The sequence below is a fragment of the Ascidiella aspersa genome, chromosome 5 (assembly GCF_963924565.1).
Source record: "Ascidiella aspersa chromosome 5, kaAscAspe10.2, whole genome shotgun sequence".
Lineage (NCBI taxonomy): Eukaryota > Metazoa > Chordata > Ascidiacea > Phlebobranchia > Ascidiidae > Ascidiella > Ascidiella aspersa.
This window is the reverse complement of record NC_139451.1, coordinates 23,147,165-23,173,957: the sequence shown is the minus strand read 5'-3', so window position 1 is coordinate 23,173,957 and position 26,793 is coordinate 23,147,165. Positions and strand designations below refer to the sequence as shown.

Below are 26,793 nucleotides of genomic sequence, written 5' to 3'. Positions count from 1 at the left end.
AAGATAGTCGTTAGTCGTTCCAATTGTATACAGAGAATGCGTGATTACTCTACGTTTTATCTTATAGTTAGGTACTTGTTCAATTGCTCTTCTTTTTTGGTAGATATTTATTTAATATTTTTTCCAACGTATATTTATTCAGCCTATAGCCCTATAACCTTAATCATTAACATAAGCCTAGCGTGATTGATTGAATGGTGCATATCTAAATCGTGACCAAAACTTTTGCGTCTGTTACCATATTGCGCTAATCAGTCCAAACTTGAAATTACTGATCGCTAAACTCGCTACTGCTAGTATTTATAGACAAATGTGCCAAGAACGGAACCTTTGTAAGAATTTTAACATGGTGTTTATGACTACTTACATTTAAAACAAATAAATGACTTGGTTGAAATTTAGAATTTTAAAGCTAGCAGTGACTTTAGTAAGCAGTTCCCAACCTGGGATCTTCCAATAGAACGTTTAATTTCAACTATTAAAACCAAAAAAACAACCTTTTTTGCTTTTATTCACACCACTACCAACCGAATTTCCTGTTCCGGCGCTTTGTGACGTAACTTGAAAACTGCCTAGTAACCGTGTCTAAGCATTTTTGTCAGCTGTTTATTGCTTGACAACATCTGATTGAATATTGAATTATAAACAAAAACAGGAAATATTTGCAAAAAAAGAAAATTATAGCCGAGTATAAACGAGAAGTCACTAAGCTGATCAGGTTTATTAAAGAAAATAGCACAAGGGGAAAAGTGAAAGGATAGACATTTCTAAAAGGTTTATTTAGGCTGAAGCCAAACAAATAAATATTTTGTAGTCTGCAGGAAAAAATATGTTTGTTTTCAGTAATTTTGATTTCAGAATGCGCTAAATAAAATGTAGCTGGTAGTTTTGTTAGTTAATCAGTACAGAACAGCCTTCGACGCATACATTTAGAGAAGCTGTCTGACAATTAATCCAATGTTTGTATAGTGGTACCTGGAGAAGTTATTGCAGTAAAACATTAAGTGCTATATCACGATTTGTAAATATTTGCAAGGGTTCATGATTATCAGGACCTTGAATATAATGTGCAAGACAATCAATTACACTGCATTGTCGGGATTTCAGTGGTACCAATTTCAAGAGTGTATTTTTAGGTTTTTATACATGGAATCTAAATTTTACATAAAGTGTCTTAGTTCCGGGTAGATTCCTTAATTTTTTACCCATATTAAATTGTTTTAATAAAATTTGGTGCATCTTAAACTGATCAGTATTTATTTGCTTACTTCTGTAACATAAGCAACTGCAGGAATATCTCAAATAAAATGTTTTATTATGCTGCCATCTTTGCCTCATTGGCCTTGCTGAGTACCGCTAATGACTGCAATATCGCTCCGAGATTCTGGTGTGAAACTGAAGAAATTGCAACAAAATGTGGGGTAAGTGCAGTAAATTTGTTTTTCTCAGTGTTTAGATTTTATATGTACGAGTAAATGCCTGTAAGAAATTGTGAGTTCTGGTGTATAAATAAACATATGCTATCTACAATATTAAACTTTGTTTTAACAAAAATAAGGTTTACCCACTTGGACAGATCTGATTGGTGATATATAGATCGAAATTACGAATGCACATAACATAAGATATTATAATTACCATATACTTTTTTAGGTGCTGAGTAACTGTGCCAACAGACTTTACCCTACAAAATCTGCCGAACCTGTTAAGGTTGGCACTTACTTTGAGTCCTTGTGTCCTGATTCCATTAGATTTATCACAACTCAACTTTACCCCACATGGTTGAAACTGAAAGATACTGGAATTATGGAAAGCAGGATTGTACCTTTTGGAAAGGCTGTGGTATTTAATTAATTATCTAAGGGCTTCATGCCTGGTTGGCTTAATTTGCCAATTGTATTTGTTTTTTTGTACAGATTTTGTTTATTTACTTACTATGTTTCATCACTTAAAAATAATCTAAACTATAGTTATATACTTACTATGTTTGCATTAAAAAATATATTCCAAAGTATATTTGTCTTGGTATACTGTCAACGTTTATTGATGGCTTGTTACATTTTATGTAGGTTAGCTAACCCAAAGCATAAGTATTACATTTTTTTGTATTTATGAACACTTTTGGATGAGTTTGGATTTTTTGCAGGAAGCAGCTTTATCTTATAATTTTTTGTTGTTTGCAGTGGAGAGAACAAGAAGATGGATCATACAATTTTTATTGCCAGCATGGAAAACAAGAATGCATTGGCAATATTATTCAGGTTAGTTCTATACTTATATGTTGTACCTTCTAGATGGTTTACTAGGATAACAGATAACTTATAATTATTTTTTTACTTTTTAATCTATAAAATATATGCATTGAATTGGCAAATCGTCAGCAACTTTTAAGTGTTTTAAATATATGAGAAAAAAAAAGAGATAAAAATAACTCTAAAAGGGTTACATACTGCAGCAGCAAACTGATTAAAAGAATGTGTTGCAAGGTTGCAGATTTTTCACCTGCACTTTGGACTGTGTCAAAGTCCTTCAATTAGCAACATTTTCACAACTATAACAATAGGTTGCGTCACATAGCTGAAGATAACAGTGTTTGCTGTGTCACCCACTGAAGTGTTCATAGCATTTAATTAATAAACCTTATCATTAAGGTTGTTCCCATTCTCATGAAGGTTATTCCACTTAACACCAGATGTAGTTAGTTTCTTAAACAAGTGTGTTACTTTTGGTTAACATGACATTTTTTCTATTTTAACCTTGCTGTGTTGTTCTGTTCTTTTGATTTGTAAGTTTTAAACAATTAACTTTCAAATGACTAGAACCCTGGATTGCTACCCATGATTTAGTTTTTCTACTGATGCAATAAGACTGTTTTCGTTAAAAATATGATTTAGTCTTTTAATGGGAACTTTACACAAAAATATGATTTAGTCGTTTAATGGGAACTTTACACAAAAATATGATTTAGTCGTTTAATGGGACTTTACTTTTAGGGACATGTAGTTTACAGACAGACAAGCTTTTAAGCTCCCAAAAATATGGTATCAATTGCCTAACTTCAATCATGAAACTGGCATTTTTGTAGACTGACGTAAAAGCAGTCGATATCCTTTTCTTGCCGTCATTCCAGCCGTGACGCACTTTTTGCCAGTGCTTTCCAAGCTTTTTCCGTTTGCGACCCACTTTTAATGCAAGTTTTATTGTGCGACCCACAATGAGATATGACTAAACGAATGAAAAACAAATTAATGAGAAAAGAAACAATGCATACACATACAATTTACTATTATTGCGAAACTTGATCTTGGATATTGGATTGTTATTTATTACATGGTTGCATAAATATTACGTAATTATGATGCAATATTTTCCTGATCAAATAGAAAAATGTAACATTTAGAAATGCTTCGGGGCACACCTGAAATAGCTTCGCGACCTACCTAAACTAATCGGTGGGTCGCGATCCACTGGTTGGGAAGCACTGCTTTAGGCGACCTCACAGGTATTATAACACTTTATTTATTTTTATGCAGAACTGTGTGATTCAGTACGCTCACAATAAGACTGAGATCTACCTTCCCGTCATTGATTGTATGATGGGCTCCCCGGATGTGGTTGGTTCAGCACAAACGGTACTCAAGCTTTTACAATCATATTTTTGTAAAAATAATTTAAAACACCGGGCAAAAACGAATATATAGTACAACCGCTTGTGCAATTTCAATAATTCAACCGAAAGAGGAATCGCCACCGATCGGAATGATATTAAAAGGTCAATAACCGCCAGGGGTCCCCAACGAGCAATGTGTTTTGTGTCTTTATGCGTTTATGTGAGTGAAGCACCTGCGTGAAAAGCAAATGTCTATTTGGACTTGTCTCTATGATTCGTCGTTAGGTTTGTGTCTCTTGTAGCATTTTTAAGGCTGATTCGTACTAGACGTGTTGTGCGTTCACGAAAGTTCCAGAAACGCTTTCCATCGCATAAATTAAAATATCTTAACATTAACGCTTTTTGGCTACAAGCGAGAAAATTTGCCGATAACCCTGCTAACGGGATGCGTGCTAATTAGGTAACGCTATAGTATAATGTAAACCAACTTGGTTAGTTTACTTCACTCCTATACGACAGAACGCTCCTTTCTATTCACCCAAACGCAAACACGATGTATACCCTACCATCTTACCCATACTCGTCACGATATTTAAAGATTTTTGTCACTTGCACATAATCTACTTTAAATATATGTGGTGCGATTAAAAAAAACTCCTTCGCGCTTAAAGTGTAGAGGATGCAAAGTCTAGAAATCGACAAACGTTATCTCCCGATCCAATTTAATAAACAAAAATGTTTAACAAAAAAATTAGAATTATTGAAAGACGATTTAAAAATATGGAGCATAATGGTTGGAGGTTTTAGTAAGACGTAGTAAAAATATCAAAGCCCATAAATAAGTAGGTAACATTTTTAACGTTTCGTTTTCAAAATCGGTAGCATTTTTAAACGTTTATTTTCAATATCTGTTTTTTAACAAATATTCGAAACGTTTAGAGTGACACTAACTTCTGTATGTACTTCGATATTTTTTGGAGCATAATGGTTGGAGGTTGTAGTAAGACGTAATAAGAATATCAAAGCCCATAAATAAGTAGGTGTCATTTTGAACGTTTCGAATAACTCTTTATTCATTTTTCAACCTGTATGGGCTTTGATATTCTTATTACGTCTTACTTCGATATTGTTACTACGAATTAAAAGTGAATCATTCGCCCATCATTCACCCCTGATCGTTGACCGTTTATTTTACCCCTCCATTCGCCCTGGGATTGAACTTAAAGGATAGAGCGCGCGTTGTTTTTCTTGGAAACTTGTATGGTCCCTTTTCGAAGCTTCGCACCGCGCTGGTGTCATATGCGCATCTTCAGAACTGTCACGATGAAAACAGTGCCCGGAAGTTGAGAAAGATCACGTGACATAACGTCGAAACTGTGTGATCAACTATAGACCGTGTCGACCTCGTAACAACGTATTCTGCAGTATGCATTTTTTCACCTTATTTAATACTGCAGAAATGTCTAAGATTAAAAAGTTTCATTTTCTGACATCTTTGCCTCTAGCTTTTTTTAGTAGCATTGCGTTCTGGCGCCAAGAAAATTATATTACCACTACGCTCGATTCCACAAAACACCCATGCTATTTTACGTTTTGTTTACTTCGAGCGAAACATTTTTTTAGTGTCAAAAAACTGCCTTGCTAGAAAGCTGTTGTAACTTGCGCTTAGATTGATGGTTACAGCAAAATATTTGAAAGGCACTCAGCTAGAAAGAAAACTCAAGCTCTCGTTGTTGGTGACATCGCTATTTTTCATCTTGCGCATCGAGTGTGCAAGTTCGAGTGTGCAAGTTTTAAATCCGGTTAAAAACACAGCCCGTCCCGTTCGACTTGCTGATTTTACATAATGATTCCACACTCGATCACTTACGCGCGACGACCCATTGCAACAAAGTCATACCAGGCGCCCTCGTATACCTTTTTGTCCCAAATTACAGCCGCCGTAATAACAACTATATGTGTTTTACCTTTGGCTACCGTTTCAAGCACTGTCATTTCCTTATCTGCGCATTTTAACTCAATGCTGTGATCCGTATATTCCAATCGACCGCCTTATAACGCCCAAGCTTTTGAAGTCCTGCCTTAAAAACCGCGTCTTCGCCGCGATATATTGATAACACTAGGTGGTCTGTCTAAGTGCAATATACAAAGCATGTTTATAGGTAAATTTCCGGTCACGCCTAAAGGCAGTATACATTACGTTAAGGTTAAGTGATCACAATTTCGCTGGAATATGTTATCTCAAAAGCATTTAGAGTCCCAAAAATCTTGCAGCTCTGATGAACCTTCTATTGTGAACAGCGATAGGATTGAGGAGATCCGCTGTCCGTTCGGCGCACAAATTCCGAAAGAAATAGTTTTGACTTTTATTTCTTCCCGAGCAGATCAATTTGTATCTGTATCATCATGTAACTTGCTTTCCCTCGTATCAAGAGGCTTGATCTGTGTACCGTTGTCGATTCGTTGCACAGAAAAAAATACCAGCAAAAACCGAATTATGAAATACAATGCCGTATCAGTAAGAACTGCGGTGTCAATCATATAAAAAATCAGATAAATTTTAGTAATCTCCTGTCTTGTGAGTTTAGGCATTGACACACAGCTTAAGGTGCCACTCTATTTTCGCGCGACTAACACTGGTATGCACGCTTGTCAGTATATTTTGTGTAACGTGTGTACAAGATGTATTGAGTCTTAAGTGAGCCATTACCGTCTTGAAGTTTCTCATTGCAATAAATGGTTTCACCTATTTTCACGACCGTATTGAAAAAACATTTGTGTTTAACAAATGAACAACGCAATTCTGAATGTGTTTTAGTCATGACCACGCTTTTATTAAGGTGAAGTATGTATATATTTATAACATCTAACAGTGTTGTAATGACTTAGGTCAATGACTTGACTTAAGTGCACTTAAGTCACTGTTTTCAAATGATTTAATTTGACTCTAGTCTTTTCGACAAATGACTTGGCTTGACTCAAATCATTTAACCAAATGACTTGGGTTGAAATTAAGTGTTTTCGTTAAGCATTTTTTTATAAAATTGAGCTATTTTTCCTAATTTTTACACATGAAATAATTTTCTTGCTATATGGTGCTTTTTCTTATTTTATAGTTTAGTTATTGCTTATAATCTTACGAGTTTTACAATTTCAAAAGTTTAGCGTTTCTTTTTATGACAAGGGCGTGACTTCAAGTTGACTTGCTCAAATAATGACTTGAATCGGACTTGACTTGTGCAACAGATGACTTGGACTGGGAATTGTTGTTTACTAAATACGACTTGGCTTTGAAAAAAACGAATTTGAATTCGTTTTTTTTTTCAATGACTTGACTTTGACTTCAGTTATTTAAAAAATGACTTGACTTGGATTTAAGTCATATTAAAATGACTTGTTTACAACACTGACATCTACTATACGCTTTCGGGTTTCAAATCCTGTACCTTGTTTTGCTTTAGTGCGTCGAAGACTCGAACGTCCTCGAGTGGAACCCAATCAACGAATGCTCTGAGAAAGAGGAGGGGAGCCAACTGCTTTACGCGTCCGGAGTCGAAACCAAGGCCCTCGAGCCCCCCCTCAACTGGGTGCCTTGGCTGACCATCAATGGGGTAAGACGGGGATGGTCGTTCCGTATGTACGACTGTCCTTTGAAATCGATGTTTTCTTACCCTTTACCGTGTGGCTTTGACAGTGCTGCTTTGAGCGTCGGATACAATCAGATGTCGGAGCGGTCTCGGTCATTCAAGCGACTGTTTGTCAGCTTATCACGGCCGCTGTGTTGTCTATTAACATAGATACAAAATTGATTTTCGATCTATACAGTATAAGAATCTTGCCACGCGCACCCTATAGATACACTTAGTTGTACAAAACGATTGATATACTCTCCGTTTTTTAGGCCTTAACATACATTCGTGGACTTGTTCGACCCAACACTGGCGTTGCTTGACGAGTTAAACCAAACCCAAAAAGTCAGAAAGAAAAATTTGAGCCTCTTTTTGCATGCCGTTGGGACCAGTACAGGTTTTAAACATTCGCTTGATACTTAACGTTTTATACCAATTTACACCATTGCGGTGTAGGCGTTTTCCCTCATCTTCGGGCAAATCGTCGATAATGCTTTCACAAAAAAGGGTCAGTGCATAGGGCCTGAATGCGGCGCGATTTTGCGTTCGCCAAAATAAAAAACGGCGGTTAAATGGTAATAAAACTGTTATGGTAGACGAGACTCTGCTGTTAGCTTCTTTATTTTGATTATGTCGCATTTGTGCGTGCGTCAGTCCATCAGCTCCCTGTTGTCCTCCTTGCACTGATTGAATCTGTTCAGCGACTGGCGCATTGTCGGCAGATCAGTGTCCACTTTCGGCCTTATCGATCGCCGGAATTTCGCGACCTTCGCACACAGGGCCAATTATGGGCCGCTTTGCCCGTCGAGCCACTTCAAAAGCCCCTGCTTTTCTTCCTTCTTCCCCTGTTTCTTTCCGCCACTGTATGGCCGGACCTGCCTACACGATGATGGCGATATACACGCCGCCCTGTATAGGATCACAACCGATACCCGATATCTGGACGTGCAATCGCCGCTGTTTCGATAGCAGCGCGATTTTGGCCTTGACAAGTCTCCCACGAAATATTTCCGAGAAGTTATGTAATCCGCTCAAGCCAAACGAAATTCACTATACGTTCGAGAAAGTTGTATGCTTGGCACAATACTGTGGATATAACACTCTCCTTACTCAGTTTACAATTTTTTTTACTCAGTTTCGGAACTTTCAATGAATTCGCATAGCTGTAATATAGATGAACTGACAATGACGGTTGAAGATATGACGCTTGAAAAAATGAGAAAATATCGAGAATCACCTTGAACGTTTTTGGATGCCCTCACCGAAATCATTTCGACAGCTATATGAATTTTAATAAAAAATTAAATATGAAATCAAAATTATTTTAACTCTGGTTATAACCTATTCGAACTCGGTAATATAACAGAACTTTCTTGCACCCAGTTGGATTAAAACATACCTAAAAAAACTTGTGCACAGATCGTAGTTGTTATTCCTCGGCATTATGTTGTTTAAAAAACTGCTATAGATAGATAGTCTTCAATGAAATGTGAACTAAACAAATATAGAAATTAGGAGGAAAATACCAATTGGCATTTATTTGCCAAAGTTATTCTTTTTTGTCAAAACTGATGCTATATTTTTGTCACGCAAAATGGCGACCGACGATGGATAAAACGTTAGACTGTTTAAATATTTTTGCCACCATATATTTTCATGTAATATATTTTTGTGGAACTTCGAACAATAATTTTGGTTACTGTCCAATAAAATATTTACAAGAAATTTGAAAAATTTGGGCTCCCAAAGAAAATCACCACTTCTTGTTTTATCATCCTCGGTAATTTACCGGTTTACAGAAAACATGCGTTTCACAAATGCGGCCATAGAGAGAAACATTTTCTTTAACAGAACAACTGACCCGAATCCCATCATTGCAACATTAAACCTAGGCTTTTACGTTAACTTGCATTTTGACAATGCGCAGCAGTATGAGACTTATTGGACATTTGCCTCGTGACATATGATAACACGACCAGTAAATTGTTGACAGAACCCTAACGTTATACAAGGCCACGTGTGTGTGCCATTTTAGGGCAAAACGTCAGAGGAAAATATATTTCTTCATACAGTGGCGTTTTTACACTTTGTTAGTCGATTCGAATTTTCACGCCAAAGTTTGGCGTCGGAAAAAAGTCGAATGGCTTGCAAATGGTAAGGCTTTGTCATTCAATAATTTGCCAACGTTTGCCGTTTGATCACCTGTTATCAGCCTATTCCGGTTCGACGATTGCCCAACAAGACAGCTGTCAAATTTCCTGGCCAAACGCGTTAGTGTCGTTTCGCGATACTCGACTATCGAATTCTGCAAGTGATCGCACACGGGCTTTGTAGTTAATCGAAATTTAAACGGCTGTCGCATTTCATCCGCGCACTCGCGTCGGCATTTTCCCGCCACGATGGTAAGAATTTACCAATAACCTGAAAACGCGCCTTCGTTTACAAATAACCTGAAAAAAAGTCCAGCGCGAAATCTGTGCCGCGACGATAATTTAAAGTTAATCTAAGTTTAAACGGCAGCGACACACATTCGTTTCACCCCGCCCTGCCCCTTCACGGCAGCGTCTATATGAACTCACTTTTTGGGACGCGGCACGCGATGTTTGTGATGTCACAAGGAAGCCCCGCTCCCCCGAAAACCGATGGCGAGTTATCGTTATCCGAGCGCCCGCTAACTGCCCCATTAGTATCCGGCTTTCGCCAGAAGGGCAGAAGGGATGCGGGCGCCTAATGGCCCGTCGGTGCCGGTTTAGGTTGCGCCCTACCTGCGCGGGACACCTAGCCGTCCGCGCTTTCGGTTGCGATTTAATTCGTCCGCAGGCGCGCTTGTTTAGTCTCTTTACGGTGCCGCGGTCGCCAGTACACAAACTCACATGCCTTTCGGCTCGCTTTCAACCGTGGCCTTATACCGTTTCCCGCCGGTATGCTTTCCAAATCGCGCCGTGTCACGCCATTACGGTCGCGCGGCACCGCAGCACACCGGCAACCAAGTTCTCATGACGTCACCGCGTGACGTGTTCCGGTGAATCGAGCCGCGGACTCGTTTTCGGTGAACGCGCGTAAATTCGCAGTGTATCCCTCGTGGCTTCTAGCGGAAAATACGTAAATCGCCAGCTACCGTTGCAGGTCCTAATTATATCAATTCAAAATACACTATGCAGGGGTGTATCTTTATATAATCCAAATCATTGGCAGCAGGTTTTTTCTTGTCGATCGCTGTTCCGCTGACGCGTATATAAACATTTAAACTCAAAAGTTTCTTTTATTGTTAACACTATACAGGGCTACGTGCTTATTTCTAAGACATGTGCTTATTTCTAGTACATTGTCAGAAAATACTAGTATGCCATTTTGAATTGTGTGCTTCGTTTATCTTACTTTATTTTCTTTTTAAGGGAGTTTTAAATATTTTATCTTGTTTATAAGTAAAAATAAGCCCAGTATAGGCTATTCTTTAAAATTTTAGTACAGATTACAATATTTCAATGCTATAATTTCGCCTAAAAAATTACGTACAAGTTTGCATTAAACAATTATTCGCGTGTGGTAAACTACTACGTCCTTCCTAGTTTTTACCTTGTATTTATTTTGAACGTCTAGGTGCACACCGACGAAATTCAGGCTGCCGGAAGCACCGACCTGCTGTCTCTCATATGCGAGACGTACCAGGTAAAACTTTTAAGCATATGGACGTTTTCATCAGATGCGTAAACGTGCTTTGAGAGTCTGCCAAACTATGGACGATTGATTTATGACTTAAAATTGTTGTCGAATGAAATTGGCACAAACGTCACTGCGTAAATCGGTGATCCAATCAATCCAAAAACATTGCGTTGCAAATAATTATTCTTAAATTTAATTTATTACACATAAACTACCTATGCTACATTGCCAAATGATTTACAATATTGATAGCAAACCCTCATAGTTACGAAAATGGGCAATAAATTATAAGAGTTGAGCGGACCCCATTTTGTGAACCAATGAGAGCTCAAAAAAATCTCATTTTTACAGGGTAAATCTTAAAGTCGACAATTTAGTTCGTTACAATATTTACTGATAAACGTATCTAAATAAATACACAGCGTTTGTCGAAATCTAAATCAGAATAAAGCACTAAAATTGTGCTTGGTTGTTGTCAAAATAACATTTAATACAAATACCAATTACAGTGGTTCCCAACCTTTTTTGGCTTGCGGCACCCTAATGGAATTATAAATGGTTCGCGGCATCCTTGCTCGTGTTTTTGCTGAGTGGTTAAATGTAACGTAACAAAAACCGAGATTGGAACAGCACATTAACTGAGCAACCAGGTTGATAAAACCTTGTTAATATTTGTATCGTACACAAAAAATTGCATCACAAAGCTTACCAAGAGAGCAAGAATTGGAATCTTAAAGAATTTGAAATATCTTTCGGCACCCTTAAGCGTTAAATGACACCACAGAGTGCCGCGGGACCCCGGTTGAGAACCACTGGATAAACCTTTTTAAATATATTCGCAGTGTTTGCGAAATCTAAATCAGAAGGAAAGTACTAAAATATGCTTGGTTGTTGTCAAAATAACATCAATGTGTGGTGATTCAGAGGTTTTCACTCTGCAATTTTTACTTAATCTTTTTTCTGACCATCTTAATACTAGGGCTGTCTTTAATAAGATCGAATATATAATTTAAATAATGGCAATCGCAAGTTTTCTGATTACCACGTCAAAAAACCCGCTTAGCGCGTTGCTGACACATTGCTTACCAACTTTTCACGCCTGCCCGCTGCTTTGGGATTTCGTGCTCCAACGCCAGTTTTACAGGGTGTCAAACCGGACGAATGCAAGAGTTCAACAGCCTACCTTAGGATCTCCGAAAAGTTGGAGTTTAAATCCAGGGACAACCGCCTGTAAACGGGATGAGGCTCGACCTGCACCGATTGCCCAATCACATCGAAATTCGGAAGCCCGACGGCACTTTGTTAATTATCAAGAGATTGCAGCATTCTACGCGTACCTTTTACTGTGCAATTTTTTCGTGCGCGAATTATTATTATTTACCTTGTGAGATTCGAAGCAATAAAAACAGCCACGATTGTTGAACCAAACTTTATATACCGATAGCGTCGCTTTTTGGCGTGTGTATGAAAAGCTAAACCTGTCTGTAAATCCGAGTTTTCTGCCAACTGTTTTTTAGCAGGATGACCCTAAATGAAGAACATTTAAGGTTGTACTGCTTTCTGACATGGACAATTTTACAGTTTAGTGACATGGACAATTTTAGGGCACATGTAGTAATGAGCTGTAAACAACAAAGGTACGAATACAAACATTTGATCTAGTTTAAGTCCAGAAACGAACATTTTTTTAGGTGGAAAATTTAGTTAAACCGCCTGATTTTCAGGCCCTTTTGTTCGTACACGTACATTAGCGCTTTTAATAACTATCCTGGTTTTACCCTTTAAGTATTTTTCGGTTTAATAGGTTTAAACTTTAGGTCACTGACGAAATTATAATGTTAATCAAACAACTGAAATTAAATCAAGGGACGGTGTCCAGCAATACGACCTAAATAAGAACAACATGAACGAGACCAAAACAGGACTACTATTTTATAGTCGTAATACCCTTTAAATCCGAATAAGTCCCAAATCCGTCAGAATAAGACCTAAATGGATAGAATCAGGCCTAAACAACCTCTAACCTAACCCCAAACCCCAGCAATAAGTATACATCACTTACTCCGCTAATAATTTAACCTCAACCCAATTTTTACCCCTCAAATAACCCCAATCAGGGGCAACCTAACGGCGCCTGTCAAACTAGGGCATCCAAATATTGACAAATAGAGGCTGATGCCGGGACGCCCCCAATCGTCCAATTACCTCTATAGCACAGTGGTTCCCAATTTTTTTTTTTAAATACGCAACGGTCCCCTAGCAAATTTTTGAATTGCTCACGGTCTCCTTATAAATAAACACAAAATAACACGTTGTTTCAATGGTATCATATGGCTTGTTACTACTGTATTTAGTATTGTAACGGTAACGAGATTACTTTATTTGAGTGAAGTAATTACGGACAGTTTTAAAAACGTGACCGCACAACCCACAGTGACAGCGCAGCCAGCTGTAAAAACGTAAATATCATTAGCACAAAGCAATACTAAGACGTCACAATGCACATTTCAACTCAAAGCAATCACGTGAATGAACAGTTAATCGTAACTTGTGATGGCAAGCGAAAACACGTTGCAATTACGTTTAGCGTAATGTCACTTTGCGCGTATAGGTCGAGCCTCTGAGTCTGGCTTTCTTTCTTTTCACAATTGGACCTATGTACGGCACAGTTATTATTATTGCGTTTGTTAAGCTTGGTTTGAAAACGTAAGTTGCCTGAAAATTATATTGCTCAAAAAATTTTCTTTTTCCAAGACCCTCTTGTTGATTTTTTGTTAGGTGCTTTGCGGTCCCAGAAAATTGCCTCACAGACCCCAAAATGATCGCGAACCCCAGTTTGAGAACCACTGCTCTATATAGTTTCAGGAATAAATTAGGCCTTATTCCGACAAATTTAGGACGTATTCCGACAGGTTTAGGCCTTGTTCAGACGATTTAGATATTATTCCGTCGTGGATATTACTGTGTAATTGGCTTTATTATGTCGTCGGTCTTAATGCAATGGTTTTATAGATTTTCTACTTTACATATTGTTAATTTGTAGGTCTTCGTCTTGCTTGGGGAACGTATTTTGAAATTTAGTGCAGCACTGCACTTTAGTCAAAATGTTACATGCATATAGCGGTACTGTAAAATCGGGAGTTGTTTTCTTGTGTAATCGATCCATGTTTGCAAAAAACAAACTTATTATTCACAATAAACGCCCTGTAAAGCCAATCAAGTTATTTTTTAACACATTCTGTATAGATAATAATTAATGAATTACCCATAGCGATCCTGTTTGCTGGAGAGGTTGTGGAATTGATTGGACTTTTAAGGATGGAATTAAACTGAACAGAATTTTTTAAGATACTCGGCGGACGCCGGATATTTTTTAAAGCAAGAATCTCAATTAACCTAAATACGTTTTTAAAATTTTGGCAGTTAGAAAAAGCAGTCCAAAATACTTTCTGTGTTGTGCAATGTTAACCGGGTACATTTGCAAAAAATGTTTTGTGTTTTGTGCACCCAGCAGCTCATATATCCTTTATGCCTTACGTGACCTGACATCAGTAGGCTATCGTTGTTTATTTAAATATTTTTCGCGCAGTTTACGTGTCGTTCAACTCGAAAGGCTGAAAATGAATGGAATGTTGCAAATTCATTTAAAACACTTTACTAAAGTATCCCTTTGATCCATTTTATTAGGATATTATTAAGTTCTGTTAATTACGGAATAGTCATTGATAAGTGTATGGTAATTGTTTTTCGCAGTTTTTACGAAAAATCGGCCACATTGCACAATTTCACTTTTAAAGTTTGTGATTGTTTATTAGGATGGAAAAACAGCAAAAGGTCGATAGACATCAAAGAAACAGGCTTTTCAATGAGGAAACGACAACATGACATTTCAAGCACGATTCTTGTTTAGCAAGTGAACAAGAATCGTACATTAAAAAATACATTCAGATTTGAAAAGCAACCTCAGCATAATAAACAAGGTAGTGTATAATTGTTAGAGAGCTGATTGTTGGACTATTTCAAGTCTCAATAAATTCACCCACATGTGTACTTTTTCAATCAACATGGTGCAAACAAATTCGAATATGTGCATTTGTATAAAATATCGAGGATTCCCCCCTTATTAGCAACTTAAACTCATTTTTAGCACGGAATGTTAAAGTTTAAACACAATTTGTAAAAGTGAAAACAAGGCCCAACATATTAAATATTTTTTAGTCTTTCCTGTCTTAGTCAAAGTCAGTCATTGGTTAGTTCTAGTAATTTAAAAGGCAAATATATTTCGCCACAAAATAAGGCATCATCAGTCTCTTAATTTGATTGAACCAAATTCGTGATTGCAAATGTCAATACGTTTCCAAAATGGTTGCAAACTACATCGATATATTTGAACATACTTGCACGCAACACGAAATGTTCTACTGCATAAAACGTAAAAGAATGGCAAGAAAAAAAAGGTAAAAAACCCATCGAAACAAAGAGTCGTTACAAAAACGAGAAACTTTGAAGACAACATAAGTCCGCAATTACCCATTTGGGCTCCGGAACTTGATTGGTTAGACCAGGGGTTGACAAACTGCGACCCACGTGGTTGTTCGATAGAAAAAGTTATACTTGATCCCAGATTGTCGATTCTGACAGTAAAATGGCCATTTGTGAAAAACGTTCGCTGACCCCGAGGTTAGTGGTTTCAAGAAAACGTACATGAAATAAATGTCAAATCAAACGCGTGGCGCAAGTACAATATACAAACGTAATAAAAATGTAAGTTTGCAAAGTTATTATTTTTACATCGTTTTAAACTGCAATTAGAAACAACCAGGTGTCGCCGGTTTGGTTGTTTTCTCAGGATAAGTTTAACCTTTTTACACCAAATCTTTCAACGTAGAAAGTGCGACTTCATGCAAAGATCCCTTGCAGATTCCTGAACCCGCAATATCCTCTTACGTGACAAGACGAGCAGAGTCTTCCTGCACAAGTTGAGTTAATTGCATTAGGTAAGTAAACAGGCTTATGCACTTTACTTTTAAACGATATAGGTATTAGATAAGTCTTCATTATGTAATGTTATTTTGCATTTGTGGTTACAAAACACATTTTTACTCGGGGGCCCTTTAAAACAAGCGGTTCGTCTTTCAGTTATTTGTTATATTTTTGTTGTGTTTTACATTGCTACGTAATTTGAACATCATTGAAACAACCAAAGAACAACTTTTGCTTGAGTTTACGTTTTTCGGTAAACTCTGAAGTTTAATACCGGGGAATTATCACGTATAAAAAAAGTTTTCAATAGAGTCAGAATTGTTTATAACTGTCCGAACTCGACTTCTATAGTTCAAAATTCCGTTGTATACGTCAAAAATTATACGTCAAAAATTATTAGGCAACCCATACTCAAACTCAACTTAGACCCAATTTTAAAGATTAAAAAAAATACATTTATATCTGAAGAAGTACACGCCATTACAAGTATATAGTAGCAATGCAGAGAACAATTCGAACTTCCCCCGCACGCCGACAATGATTTCAAATAACAGCTAGTAACAAAAACATCTCCCTCTTTTTCCATTCCATGAAATAACAGTATGCTGAAATATTCTGAATTGATTATTTTTTTTACAAGCGGCGTTTAAACTTACTTCTTCTTCGGTTTCGAATGAGTTTGCAGGAACGCCGTTTGCACAAGCGTCTGCACAACTTTGCCCTTCTTCTCCTTGAGATCATAATCGTTTCCTGAAAACAGAATATGATAAGCAGAATTGGACCACTAAATAACTCTAGCATTCTAATTCAATGAATTAGGACAAAATGCGTCTAATTGTAGTTCCAATCTAATTCGCATTTTCCCCAAAATCCTCTTAATCAAACAATATATATATTTTCTCAGTCCAAACAAAAGAATTTGAATTAATACTCTTTCGTCGAAACGATCTTGTATTGGGAATTTTTATAGTCTGAAAAGCCTATCCCTAGGCTATAATATGTGATAAAACCAATAAAAATTACCAAGGGCTTATTTGCCATTCACATTCTTATGAAAGCTAATGCAATTTAAACTATACTAATTGCACCCATTCCCTTAATCTAATACGATATGAGAAAAATGTGAAATCCTCTACATTTTATTCTAATCTACTTTTTTAAATAAATCTGTAGTTAAGGTGACAAAGGCATTAAAGGAAAACGCCTGTGCATAAATAATCAGTTCTTCTTCAACAATGGCTTTAAAACCTAGGAAAACGTTTTTTAAACAATGGGAACCATAATAAATTTCCAAAACAAGGATTGCCGTAGCAATTTTTACTATGACATTCAAACAAATGCTCGTAAAAACCCTACACAAGCTGTCAAAGATAATTATTTCAATAAAATTCTACAACCAGTTACTAGTCAATGAATGTATAAGCTGTACGCGGACACTTTGAAACTTACTCACGTTTACCCCTAAGTGTCCGCTGAATCAATGCAATTGACGAACCCTGAAATTGTCCTACAGTATAAGTGCACTTTTTACTTTAAAAAAGATAAGTATCTTAAAAAATAAGTGCACGTTCCCCGTTTTTAAGGCTTGCTTGGTAACGCCAAAATTAAAGCCGTTTTCGTTACCCCGATAGTGCTTGGCACCTGAATTTTGCGTCGCTTTCCAATTTGCAAAAAAAAGATAAAATGCAAGTTAACGTTTCGGATAGTTAGTCTGTAAATCTGCGACTTTAACTTAAAACAGTAATTATAATAAGATGTTGAAAATAAAAAGACTTATTAGAAACGTTCAAAATGTTACCTACTGCTGTACGGGCTTTGATATTCTTATTACGTCTTCCAACCATTATGATTCTCATTACAACCTCCAACCGTTATGCTCCAAAAAAATAATTATAATTACTTATGTAAAAAAGGTATCGTAAAAATAATTATTTTTTTTATTTTTGATTATTCGCCTGTTTCAAATCGCTTGTAATTTCCTAACAAGAACACTTTAGTTTATAGACGAAACACCCATGCACATTATTTGTCCTATGTTTGAACGCGCTCAGTGTAAAGCAATTAAACAGGTAAAGTGTCGCATAACTTTCTATGGGTCGCAGGTTTTCGTTTATCGCTGCCCAACCTTTTTGTTTGGAGACAATGACAAGAAAATTGAGTTACTAGCCGTCACTTTTTTAAAAAGCAAAATACCAAACATTGACTTACCACATTGCGAATGCTTCTTTTAAATGTTAAATGCGCTCTTTCAGTTTCTGTTGAAACAAAATTAGCGGTTATTCTAAGGCTTTCAATGCGCTGGTGCACAACCTGCGGCCGTGCTGAATAACGACTTATGAACCAGTGCAAAACGGCACATGTTTGTAACAATTTCTGTGGACATTTTACCTAAACCTTTTATGGAGATGTTCAAGGGCAAAATTTATTATGTTTTGTTAGCGCCAATATCGTTTTTTGAATAGGAAATTTTATATATTTACTCCTTAAATTACGGGCATTTGGTGATATCTGCTAAATCTTTTGTGTGATATAATTATATATGACCAAAAACATGTTTACTCATTTTTATTTTTCAAATCCTCCCCCTTCTAAGGTTCAAAGCACAAACCTGGCTTTTTGAATCCATCAGAGTTCGAAAAAAGCTGTCCAAACCCTTTTATTACGATTCTGTATAAAGAACGTAAGATGCTTACGACGGGTGACCTACCGTGCCGATTTACGGAAAGGGAATCCATTTTCTGGTCGACTTCTTTCAACAATGTCGCAGAGTCTGCCCAGATGCTTGACATGACGAGAAGTAACACTGCTAGGCATAACATATAGCCGCGCATCTTTTCAAATTTAGATTCGCAAGGTTGCTTGCAGTTTAGTCCAGCTCCAGGTAAAACCTCTTTTTGTATTTTCAGTTGAACAATCTTTGTCCCAAAACACGCCGGTTGACCACCTAAGGCTGAAATTAAACAAAAGGTTTAACAAAGGAATATAACTCTTGAACTATTGGTGTCTCTCTCGAAATATTCGCTACGAATTTTCTGCTACATCTTTGCTAAAAGTAATTTAAAAATAGGCATAAAATTGACACATATTATGCTGTCGTGAACGACGTTCTGCTGATGCAGGCTCTCGCCTAAGGAAGACAGACTGTCGTTCAGCATAGCTTTCTAAAATGACTTTAAAGTCGCCCAAGCCATAATGAAAATAATAAGGTGGTCGACTTTTTTCGGCGCCTTCGCCGAGCGGCGTGCCGCTTAATGCCGCGAGAGAAGAACTATCTCTCCCCCACGGCTGTACATCATGCAAAAATTTCCCATCATGCAAAAAAATGCTCGGCTACCTATTTTGCCTGGCCGCCGTAACGGTTCATTGTCAGTGACAGGTGTCTTTTATATGGTGGCTGAAGACCTTTTTTTCGACTTGAAACCGACTACTCACGCAACCAAGAAAGCAAATCTATTTTTTATGTTAATATATGCTGCGCTCATTTTCCCTCTCACCAACTATAAGTATCGAGATGAAATACGATGTATATCGTTCAAAATGATATTTTATAAAAAAAAACAATTTCAGATTTCTTTACATTTCTCAAACAAATGGCACTGCTTTCCTTAGAAATCGTTGTTTATATTATTTTACAATTCTTTAGCAAATCGTATGATATCTTATTTTGTTCAGATTTGCAAAACGAGTAAAATAAAAAAAGTTTTGATTAAAAAGTTGAAGCCACCGTTTCAGTACTGTAGAAAACGATGGACTTTGGTTGAAAAATGTGGAAAAAGACCCTTAAAACGTAATAAACATTTTTGGCACCCAAAAACGTTAATTTTTGCAATGTCTCCCGAAAATTGCGACAATTCACGCGCTTAACAAATATTTTCTTTCAGATCCTAACAAAAGTTTTTACTCTTTGGGTGTCCTTAACCGACCCAAATCATTTTCAAAAGCTTTATTCGTTATTCAATAAACAATTATGGTGGAAGCATTCCTGCGTCTGGATCGGTTTACTAAGCGAGTTAATCTGTGTGTAAGCTATGATCGGTTTACTAAGCGAGTTAATCACGTTTCTGGATTCGGCTGGCTGAACGAGTTAAATCCAATAGTAGGCATTTTACCTACGTCCTTCATGTTATTTTCGGTATTTGAGTTTTGATTCCAGCTCGCGTTAAAAGTAGAAACATGTTAGGTAATGTCAATTTGACAATACGCCTCATTAAATTCTCGTATACCCACACTCTTTTAGAGTCTTTTATGTGCGCAGTGCCCGGGTTTCTTGTTTCAAACCAACATTGATGTACAATTTTGAGTCATTTCTTTTACACCAAGGCGACCGCGAAAGATTAATTACCTATCAGTCACGCAAACATAAGCAAAGCAAAATGAAACAGGGCGCTCATTAGAGCTGGCGCCCCATGTGGCCCTCCTAAAGGATGCAGCTCATTTGTAAAATGCTTACATTTGTACTGTTTTAGAAATACAGCCTGGGCGATTTTTCAAAACCGGTGGTGTCGAGAACATTGCATCGGCGCCAGATTTACTGGATTTCTGTGGAAGCAGCTGTTGTAGGCATAATAGCCAACTGTGGAATTTGTTTACCGCTGTCTCCCTGAGTATATCCAGGACAAAATCACTTTATTCGCTGTTTTCTCACGAGTTCGCATTAGTGCAAATTTTGCATGCCCCGCGATCAATTTTAGCCAGTTTAAATTTTGTCACAGCTATGCGAAAAAACAAAACAAAAGCGAGAAACGAAAGTTTTTGAGATGTGTATCCTGCGTCGCTTTTTTCTATTCGCTCATTTTGGACTATAATCTTTTTATTTTCTGACACCCGTAAAACTGCGAATCAAGGACCACTTTGGGAAAACTTTTTTAATACATAATATTCCTCCCTCCGACTTTAAGAAATGTAAGTAAAAAAGTGAGAAAATTTAATTACAGGTTTAATTGTATCAAAAATGCGAGCATCGTTTACTTGTACAACTGCTAATTAATGACATTGCTGATCTGACACAATGAAAAATCTTGGGACAATTCCATCCGGTTAAACGACACCATTGGATATCTAGAATATTTTTTAATAAAAAAAAATACCATATTTTTTCAGTTTGCAGCTTGTTTTAAACGCTAAAAAACTGTTATAGCTTTTGTGTTTTTGTAAAGTCATTTAGGCAAAAATCATAAAGCGATGCAAAACAAGTAGCGAACTAATAAAAAAAACTGTATAAAAAGGACGAATTGACCTTGCAGGACGCAAAAGAAAAGTTACACCGCGAAAAAAAGAAAAGAGTTCACACAGCAAATAATTACAACCACAGCAACAACAAAAACGCTTCGCTTTAAAATATCGGTTCGAGCATAATTCTCTGGAGGTGTTGCAAGACGTAGAATAAATAACAAAAAGCCGACATTAGGATGTACGTAAAAATGCTTAATTGTTTTTGAACAAAAGTTTAGTCATTTAAGTTAAGGAAACGCGCAGCAAAAAGAAAACGTTTAAAAAGAAACAACTTTTTACCACTAAAGGCAAAAATACTTTGCAATTGATCGATTTGAAGGCTGCTTTTTCTTTCTTTGTTTTTCAATTGAGGCTCTATTTAGCATTTCCTCTACGTTGATACAAATCCTGGCGCCTTTTTGCACAACCTTTTCTTGTGACAAAACACACAGCGTTTTTCTGTAGGTTTGAACAGAGCTATTTAAACGAACCAAATGTACGATGGGCGTACGTGTGTTGCGTGTTTGCAAATTGTATTAACACCACATATTAGTACAAAAACAACAACAACAACAAAATATTAATACTATAGGAGAAGGGGCGTTTTATATTAACAACTTTAGATTTTTCACGCGGTACTAAGTATATGTATTTGATTGTTGTAATTTTTAGAAAGTTAAATGACATTGTATTAGAAAGTTTTGCGCTTTAGATTTTGGTTTTCTGATTATAAGAAGTTTCGAGGGGTTGCTATTGCTAGGAAGTCTTGGTACTTTGTCAACTAAAACAAGCTCTGCGGAAAACTATATTACGTTGGTAAATTTATAGACATAGGAGGGCGCTAAAAAAAATCTTTTTAATTCTTCTGGCAAAACGGATTAAGCCGACTATACAACTTTAACGAACTTACGTCTTTTTCCCGAAAAACTTTCGCACGATCTTTTCCTGCACAGTCGGCGGCATTTTCTGGCTATATTATTTTTTATAGCTGTAAGTGTGGCCTGCCAAGAAAAACATGTACGACAATATTATTATATACCTTGCACCCCCCTGGAATTTCAAAATGCGATTATTAGTATTATTTGTAAGTGTAATATGTATTACTTATGAAGGTTAAAAATATTATATATTATCCATTGTCCCCAGAGGCGTATCCAGGGGCGTTGGGGGGTTCTTACCTCCCTTTTCGTAAGTAATATTATCGTTTTTTGTTCGTTTTGGTCACGGTTCAACAAACTCTTCGAAGCGGCGTGCTTTTCAAGTAATTGGGTTACGCGTCTTAAACTAATGCGAAACCAAAGCGATTTTGTCGAGTCCCTATCTGGGTCCGACTCTACAGCCTGTATTTCACCCATTTACGTAACCAAAATAAGATGAATATTCGGCAATCCACTTATAGGGCTCATTAGAAATACAGCAAACTGTCACGAACACAATAATGGTACCGCTATTTTCGATTATACTTCGATACCTAGGAGTGTTAACTATCAGTTTCGCTTTTAGCTTGGTTATCAGTCGCACAAAAACACACGTGCTTACTTTTAACCTTGATTGGCCTGATTTAACGCAGTAAACATTACTCAACTTTTGGGGCACGGTTAGTCGTGAACAACTAGTTTAACGCCCACAAAAAATTATGTTAAGTACAACAGTTAGGAAACTAGTTTGTGACCCGAACACTACAGATCGAACTAGGCGCAGTTAATGTTCCTCGCTAGTATCCAATTTTATTTAATGATAGTTAACGCAAAACTATGCTCTTTAAGCATATTTTAAGGCCACATGTTAAGTGTGCAATTGACACAACTTGATTTTCCTCAACCGCAGCTTGTAATTTAGCTGACTCGGCACACAGCTCCGTGCAGATGTTGCTCTAATCGTGGCATAATAACACCCGAAAAAAAAAAGTTCTTTGTTTAGTATTGCAAGTGGCGAAGTGCGTGGTTGTAATTTAGCGCTAGTTCCGTTCATGGAATCTAGGAAACTGTGCTGCTGATAGTCGAATTATGTATAATTCTATCAACATTTTTTACACATATTTAACGGTCTTGGTTTATTTTTTCGCCTGAAGTTAACGATTGCACGTTATTTGGCTGTTTCTGATTATTTTTTTTATGACGTCGTGCAATCACCATTCTATGACGTCTTACCGTCGCTGTTTTATGACGTCATTATTCATTAACGTCAGTCGAAAATAAGGGAATTCCCTAAGTTGAAAATTCAGGACCCCCTTTTTGATTTTCTGGATACGCCCCTGATTGCCCCCCCCCCCTGGAAAATTTTCTGCGGGCGCCTCTGGTGCTGATGTATAGATTGTGTTCCCCAATAAATAACATCGTAAAAACAAATAGGTAATCGACGACAAAAATTGAGACTATACAACCAAAAAAGGTTCAATAATATCAGCATGGACCGCAATGAAGTGACAAATAAAAGGTTATTTCAAACTGCCAACCGAATATCCTTAGGTTATGATAAGGCGGTTTGTCGTTGGTGTTTTTGAGCCGATTCTCTGAATATAACTTTTAGGGGCTCTTGTTTAGCCAAAATATGTGTGCCTGATATTTTCAATGGATTTCACCTTGCAACCACGGTTTGATCATGTATACCTTGTTATATTTGTTTACTGTGTTGGAGAATATTTGATCTAAACTTTTTTTTATGAGTTGCAAAAGAAAGTGGCGAAATAAAGATTACCAAATACCATTTCTCAAAATGATACAAGCTTTACCAAAAATAAATCGCAAACATAAACGTTTCAGTTTTAAGTGGATCGAAAACAAAATCAATCAAATAAAATAAAATAGACAAAAATGAAGGGCCTTGTTCTGTCAAATAAATACGAGGAAAGAAAAAGTTGCCTAAAATTAGAGACAAGATATGCAATCTTGACAAAAGTGTTAATGGATTTTAAGGTGAATTTATTTTGGCTAAAGCACGAAAGTTGACTTAAAATGGGATTTCGCCCTGTTTTCTCTATCGGGTTGTTTCGGGCCGGTATACGCGATATTCACGCCCACAAAACCCGCCATTTATCTCGGTTGGTCAAGGTGATTTTAACATCCTGATTGAAAAAAGTTTTTTTTGGCCTAACGCAGACAATTTTTTTGTGTGTTTTGTCGTCGATCAGGTTTAGCTGTTATAGTTTAGAAGAAATATAAATGTTTTTTTCGCTTGCAACTTTCGGGGCAGCTTGTCATTTTTTGGGGTCTGATGTTGATAGCTTACACACAGTTTTCTGATCCGTTTTCCACGGGGTTAAAAAAAAGGTTTTTGGCTGTACCGAAAATAATTATTTTGGGGTTTACCCTTTTAATTAAAGTTTGTCGTTCGCCGCGACTGGCTACGGGATTTTAACGGCTGGCAGCAAGATTTTGAAAAAACACGTTTAGAATTTCATTTTTCATTAAAGGTAAATCTAGTCCACCTGCTGGTTACTTTTAGCTTTTTTGAATTTATAAACCATGTGTGTTGTTCGTGTTTGCTGGCATCGCGACAACACAAATAGACCAGGCCCGCTTCATCAAACTCAGTTCCTGACTGAACTGCAGTGTTGAAACAACGTTCTAAACAACTTGACTTCGGAGTTTTTGTTAAATACGGCAATATTAGGTTGCTTGTCTCAACTTTAACATGCAATATGTATGAGCTACTTAGTTTATTTCAGGTGTATGCTATGCGAAATATTGCTCAGAATGGAATGAGTTTTCCAATTAAAATAGTTTATTGGTGCTAAAATACGATACTTGGATATGTCTGTAACTGTCGCATCAATCTGGAACGGTTCTTAACTTAAATGTTTTACCTGAAGGGCATTAAAAATGTCAAAAAAAAATGTTTTGTAACTTTGATCATCGGCAACGGGAGCCATAAAACAAGGACAATTTAGGCCCACGTTAAATAGTAGCTTCTTCATTCAAGCTAATTAAAAAAATGTTGTTTTACGCCTATTTAAGGGTTTGGGTGTTCAGCAGCAAACCAAACAAAACGGTTCTCGCTACCAAGTCAGTGACCCAGCAAACCACAACCCACTGTAGTTGTACGTACGTCTACTCCCTATGCTTCTAAAGCCTAGATTCGAATACGTTGGTAAAAAAGCATGTTTCAGGTAAACGTCTCACTATTCCGTTTTTTTGCCAACTAGATACGCCACCCAGGCAGCGACAGAAGTATGCCAATTTTCTATGAAAGTTGTTATTAACCTTTGCCCCTTGAAAATGCCTAACCGCAACCACATAAACTTACCAGATCGCGAATGCTTCTTTTAAATGTGGAATGCCGTGTCTCCGTATCTGTTAAAATAAAAATAAAAGTCTGTTTACTTTAATTTCTTACTATTTCATTTGTTCAACAAACGAGATATTAAGAAAAATATGTCTCTCTGCAGAAATCGTGCCGAACCTAAAATACATATTCGCCGAAATACAGTGACTGATGCGCCGCAAAATATTCAATGGATATGCCCAAATTTTTTGTTGGACAGTAATGTATTTAAAAAAATAATTTTAGTGCAAAAACTCACTGACCTGTGAGACTATAGCATTTTAAACAGGTTGTAAGCATTTGGAGGTCGTATAACTCTACAGACGCCTTATTTATTTGCTAATCTCAATTGTCGGACATGCCGCGCTAAAATGCAATATTAACGCAGTAACTTGTTCCAATAAAATACGATCTATCAACTAGCAGACCTACCTAGTTGATTGACGTAGAGGGAATTCACTCTGTTGTCGACTTCGTTTAATAAAGCAGAGGGCTGTACGCAGATGATTGATGCTGCAAGCACTAACAAAACTACGCTTAAGACGGCGGCGCGCATAATTCCTACTTTCGATGATCCGCGCTGCTGGGTGATGAAGGTTCTGTTGGGCCGAAAATTGCGTGTTTTTTGTTTTCTTGTAAACGAATAAAATCGAGTCTATGTGCTGCTGAAACACCTGAAATCATATAAAAAGTAAAACATTATCCAGTAAACATGTTTGTTGATAACATTATTTGTCTAATTAGCAGTGCTGTTGAAAAATTCCTTAAATGCTATTGAAGTTATTTGCGAAATGACTTAAATTCAAGTCAAGTCATTTTCAACAAATAGTAAATAAAATCGCAGTCCAAGTCCATAGTTGCGCAAGTCAATTTTAAGTCACAGCATGGGTATCGCAAAATAGCAAGTTAACAAAAAAAAACAATTTTACAAAAAAAGCCTTTAATTAAAGCACCTTAACGTACGTCAAGTCATTTGTGAAAATTTTGTAAGAAAGAGTCTTTCCAACCCTGCTAACTTGAAATTTAAAATTTGTTATTAAGTTACGCTGTTGAAATAAAAGTTTTGTATTAGGTTGCAGTGTTGAAGAACAAAAATAATTTCGTTTTTTCATTTTTCTTTAACCTGATAAAGCACGGTTGTGCAAAATTTTCTCAATAATGAAATACAAATTGTCATTTAATTAAAAACAATGAAGCAGTAAACGCCTGTAAAACTCTATCATTCCAATCAAATTCTTGTCGGTCGATAGTGTATAAATATGTCCGAATAGAAAGCGCAACAGCCGGCAGCGAATAAACAGAGAACTCTTGGCATTTCTTTTCAGTTACGGCTTTTCTGCAACACTCCCACTACAGCGAGGTGCGCAATTATTTTCAAACTCAACTATGTTTTATCTGAAAACTTTTCAAACTCAACTACGTTTTATCTGAAAA

The 26,793-nt window shown here is 36.8% G+C and overlaps 2 protein-coding genes across 2 annotated transcripts; one reads left to right on the top strand and one right to left on the bottom strand.

Moving 5' to 3' along the window:
* Positions 1–1,283: 1,283 nt before the first annotated feature.
* On the top strand, positions 1,284–12,304 carry LOC146145475 (gamma-interferon-inducible lysosomal thiol reductase-like). The gene is made up of 7 exons (XM_083390581.1): positions 1,284–1,421; positions 1,654–1,842; positions 2,184–2,261; positions 3,534–3,632; positions 7,072–7,221; positions 10,840–10,908; positions 12,047–12,304. Exons 1-7 carry the CDS (start codon positions 1,308–1,310, stop codon positions 12,134–12,136), a joined length of 789 nt encoding a protein of 262 aa, XP_083246707.1. The 5' UTR covers positions 1,284–1,307; the 3' UTR covers positions 12,137–12,304.
* A 2,409-nt stretch (positions 12,305–14,713) lies between these two features.
* Positions 14,714–26,029, bottom strand: LOC146145474 (uncharacterized). Its single transcript, XM_083389892.1, has 7 exons — positions 25,792–26,029; positions 25,342–25,388; positions 22,007–22,097; positions 18,593–18,835; positions 18,094–18,140; positions 16,542–16,635; positions 14,714–15,872 (listed from the first exon to the last, which is right to left on the bottom strand). The coding sequence occupies exons 1-7, from the start codon at positions 25,913–25,915 to the stop codon at positions 15,802–15,804; spliced, it is 717 nt and encodes a 238-aa protein (XP_083246018.1). The 5' UTR covers positions 25,916–26,029; the 3' UTR covers positions 14,714–15,801.
* Between the last annotated feature and the right edge of the window lie 764 nt (positions 26,030–26,793).

Bases quoted from the DNA above. Each gene is read 5' to 3' on its own strand.
- LOC146145474 (XM_083389892.1), bottom strand. From the start codon at position 25,915: ATGCGCGCCGCCGTCTTAAGCGTAGTTTTGTTAGTGCTTGCAGCATCA. The intron at 22,098-25,341 runs GTAAGTTTATGT...TTTTCTTGGCAG, and splicing joins AAAGAAGCATTCGCGATCTG to GCCACACTTACAGCTATAAA. The intron at 18,836-22,006 runs GTAAGTTCGTTA...GTTTAATTTCAG, and splicing joins AAGTTTTTCGGGAAAAAGAC to CCTTAGGTGGTCAACCGGCG.
- LOC146145475 (XM_083390581.1), top strand. From the start codon at position 1,308: ATGTTTTATTATGCTGCCATCTTTGCCTCATTGGCCTTGCTGAGTACC. The intron at 1,843-2,183 runs GTATTTAATTAA...TGTTGTTTGCAG, and splicing joins TACCTTTTGGAAAGGCTGTG to TGGAGAGAACAAGAAGATGG. The intron at 10,909-12,046 runs GTAAAACTTTTA...CCAGTTTTACAG, and splicing joins TCATATGCGAGACGTACCAG to GGTGTCAAACCGGACGAATG.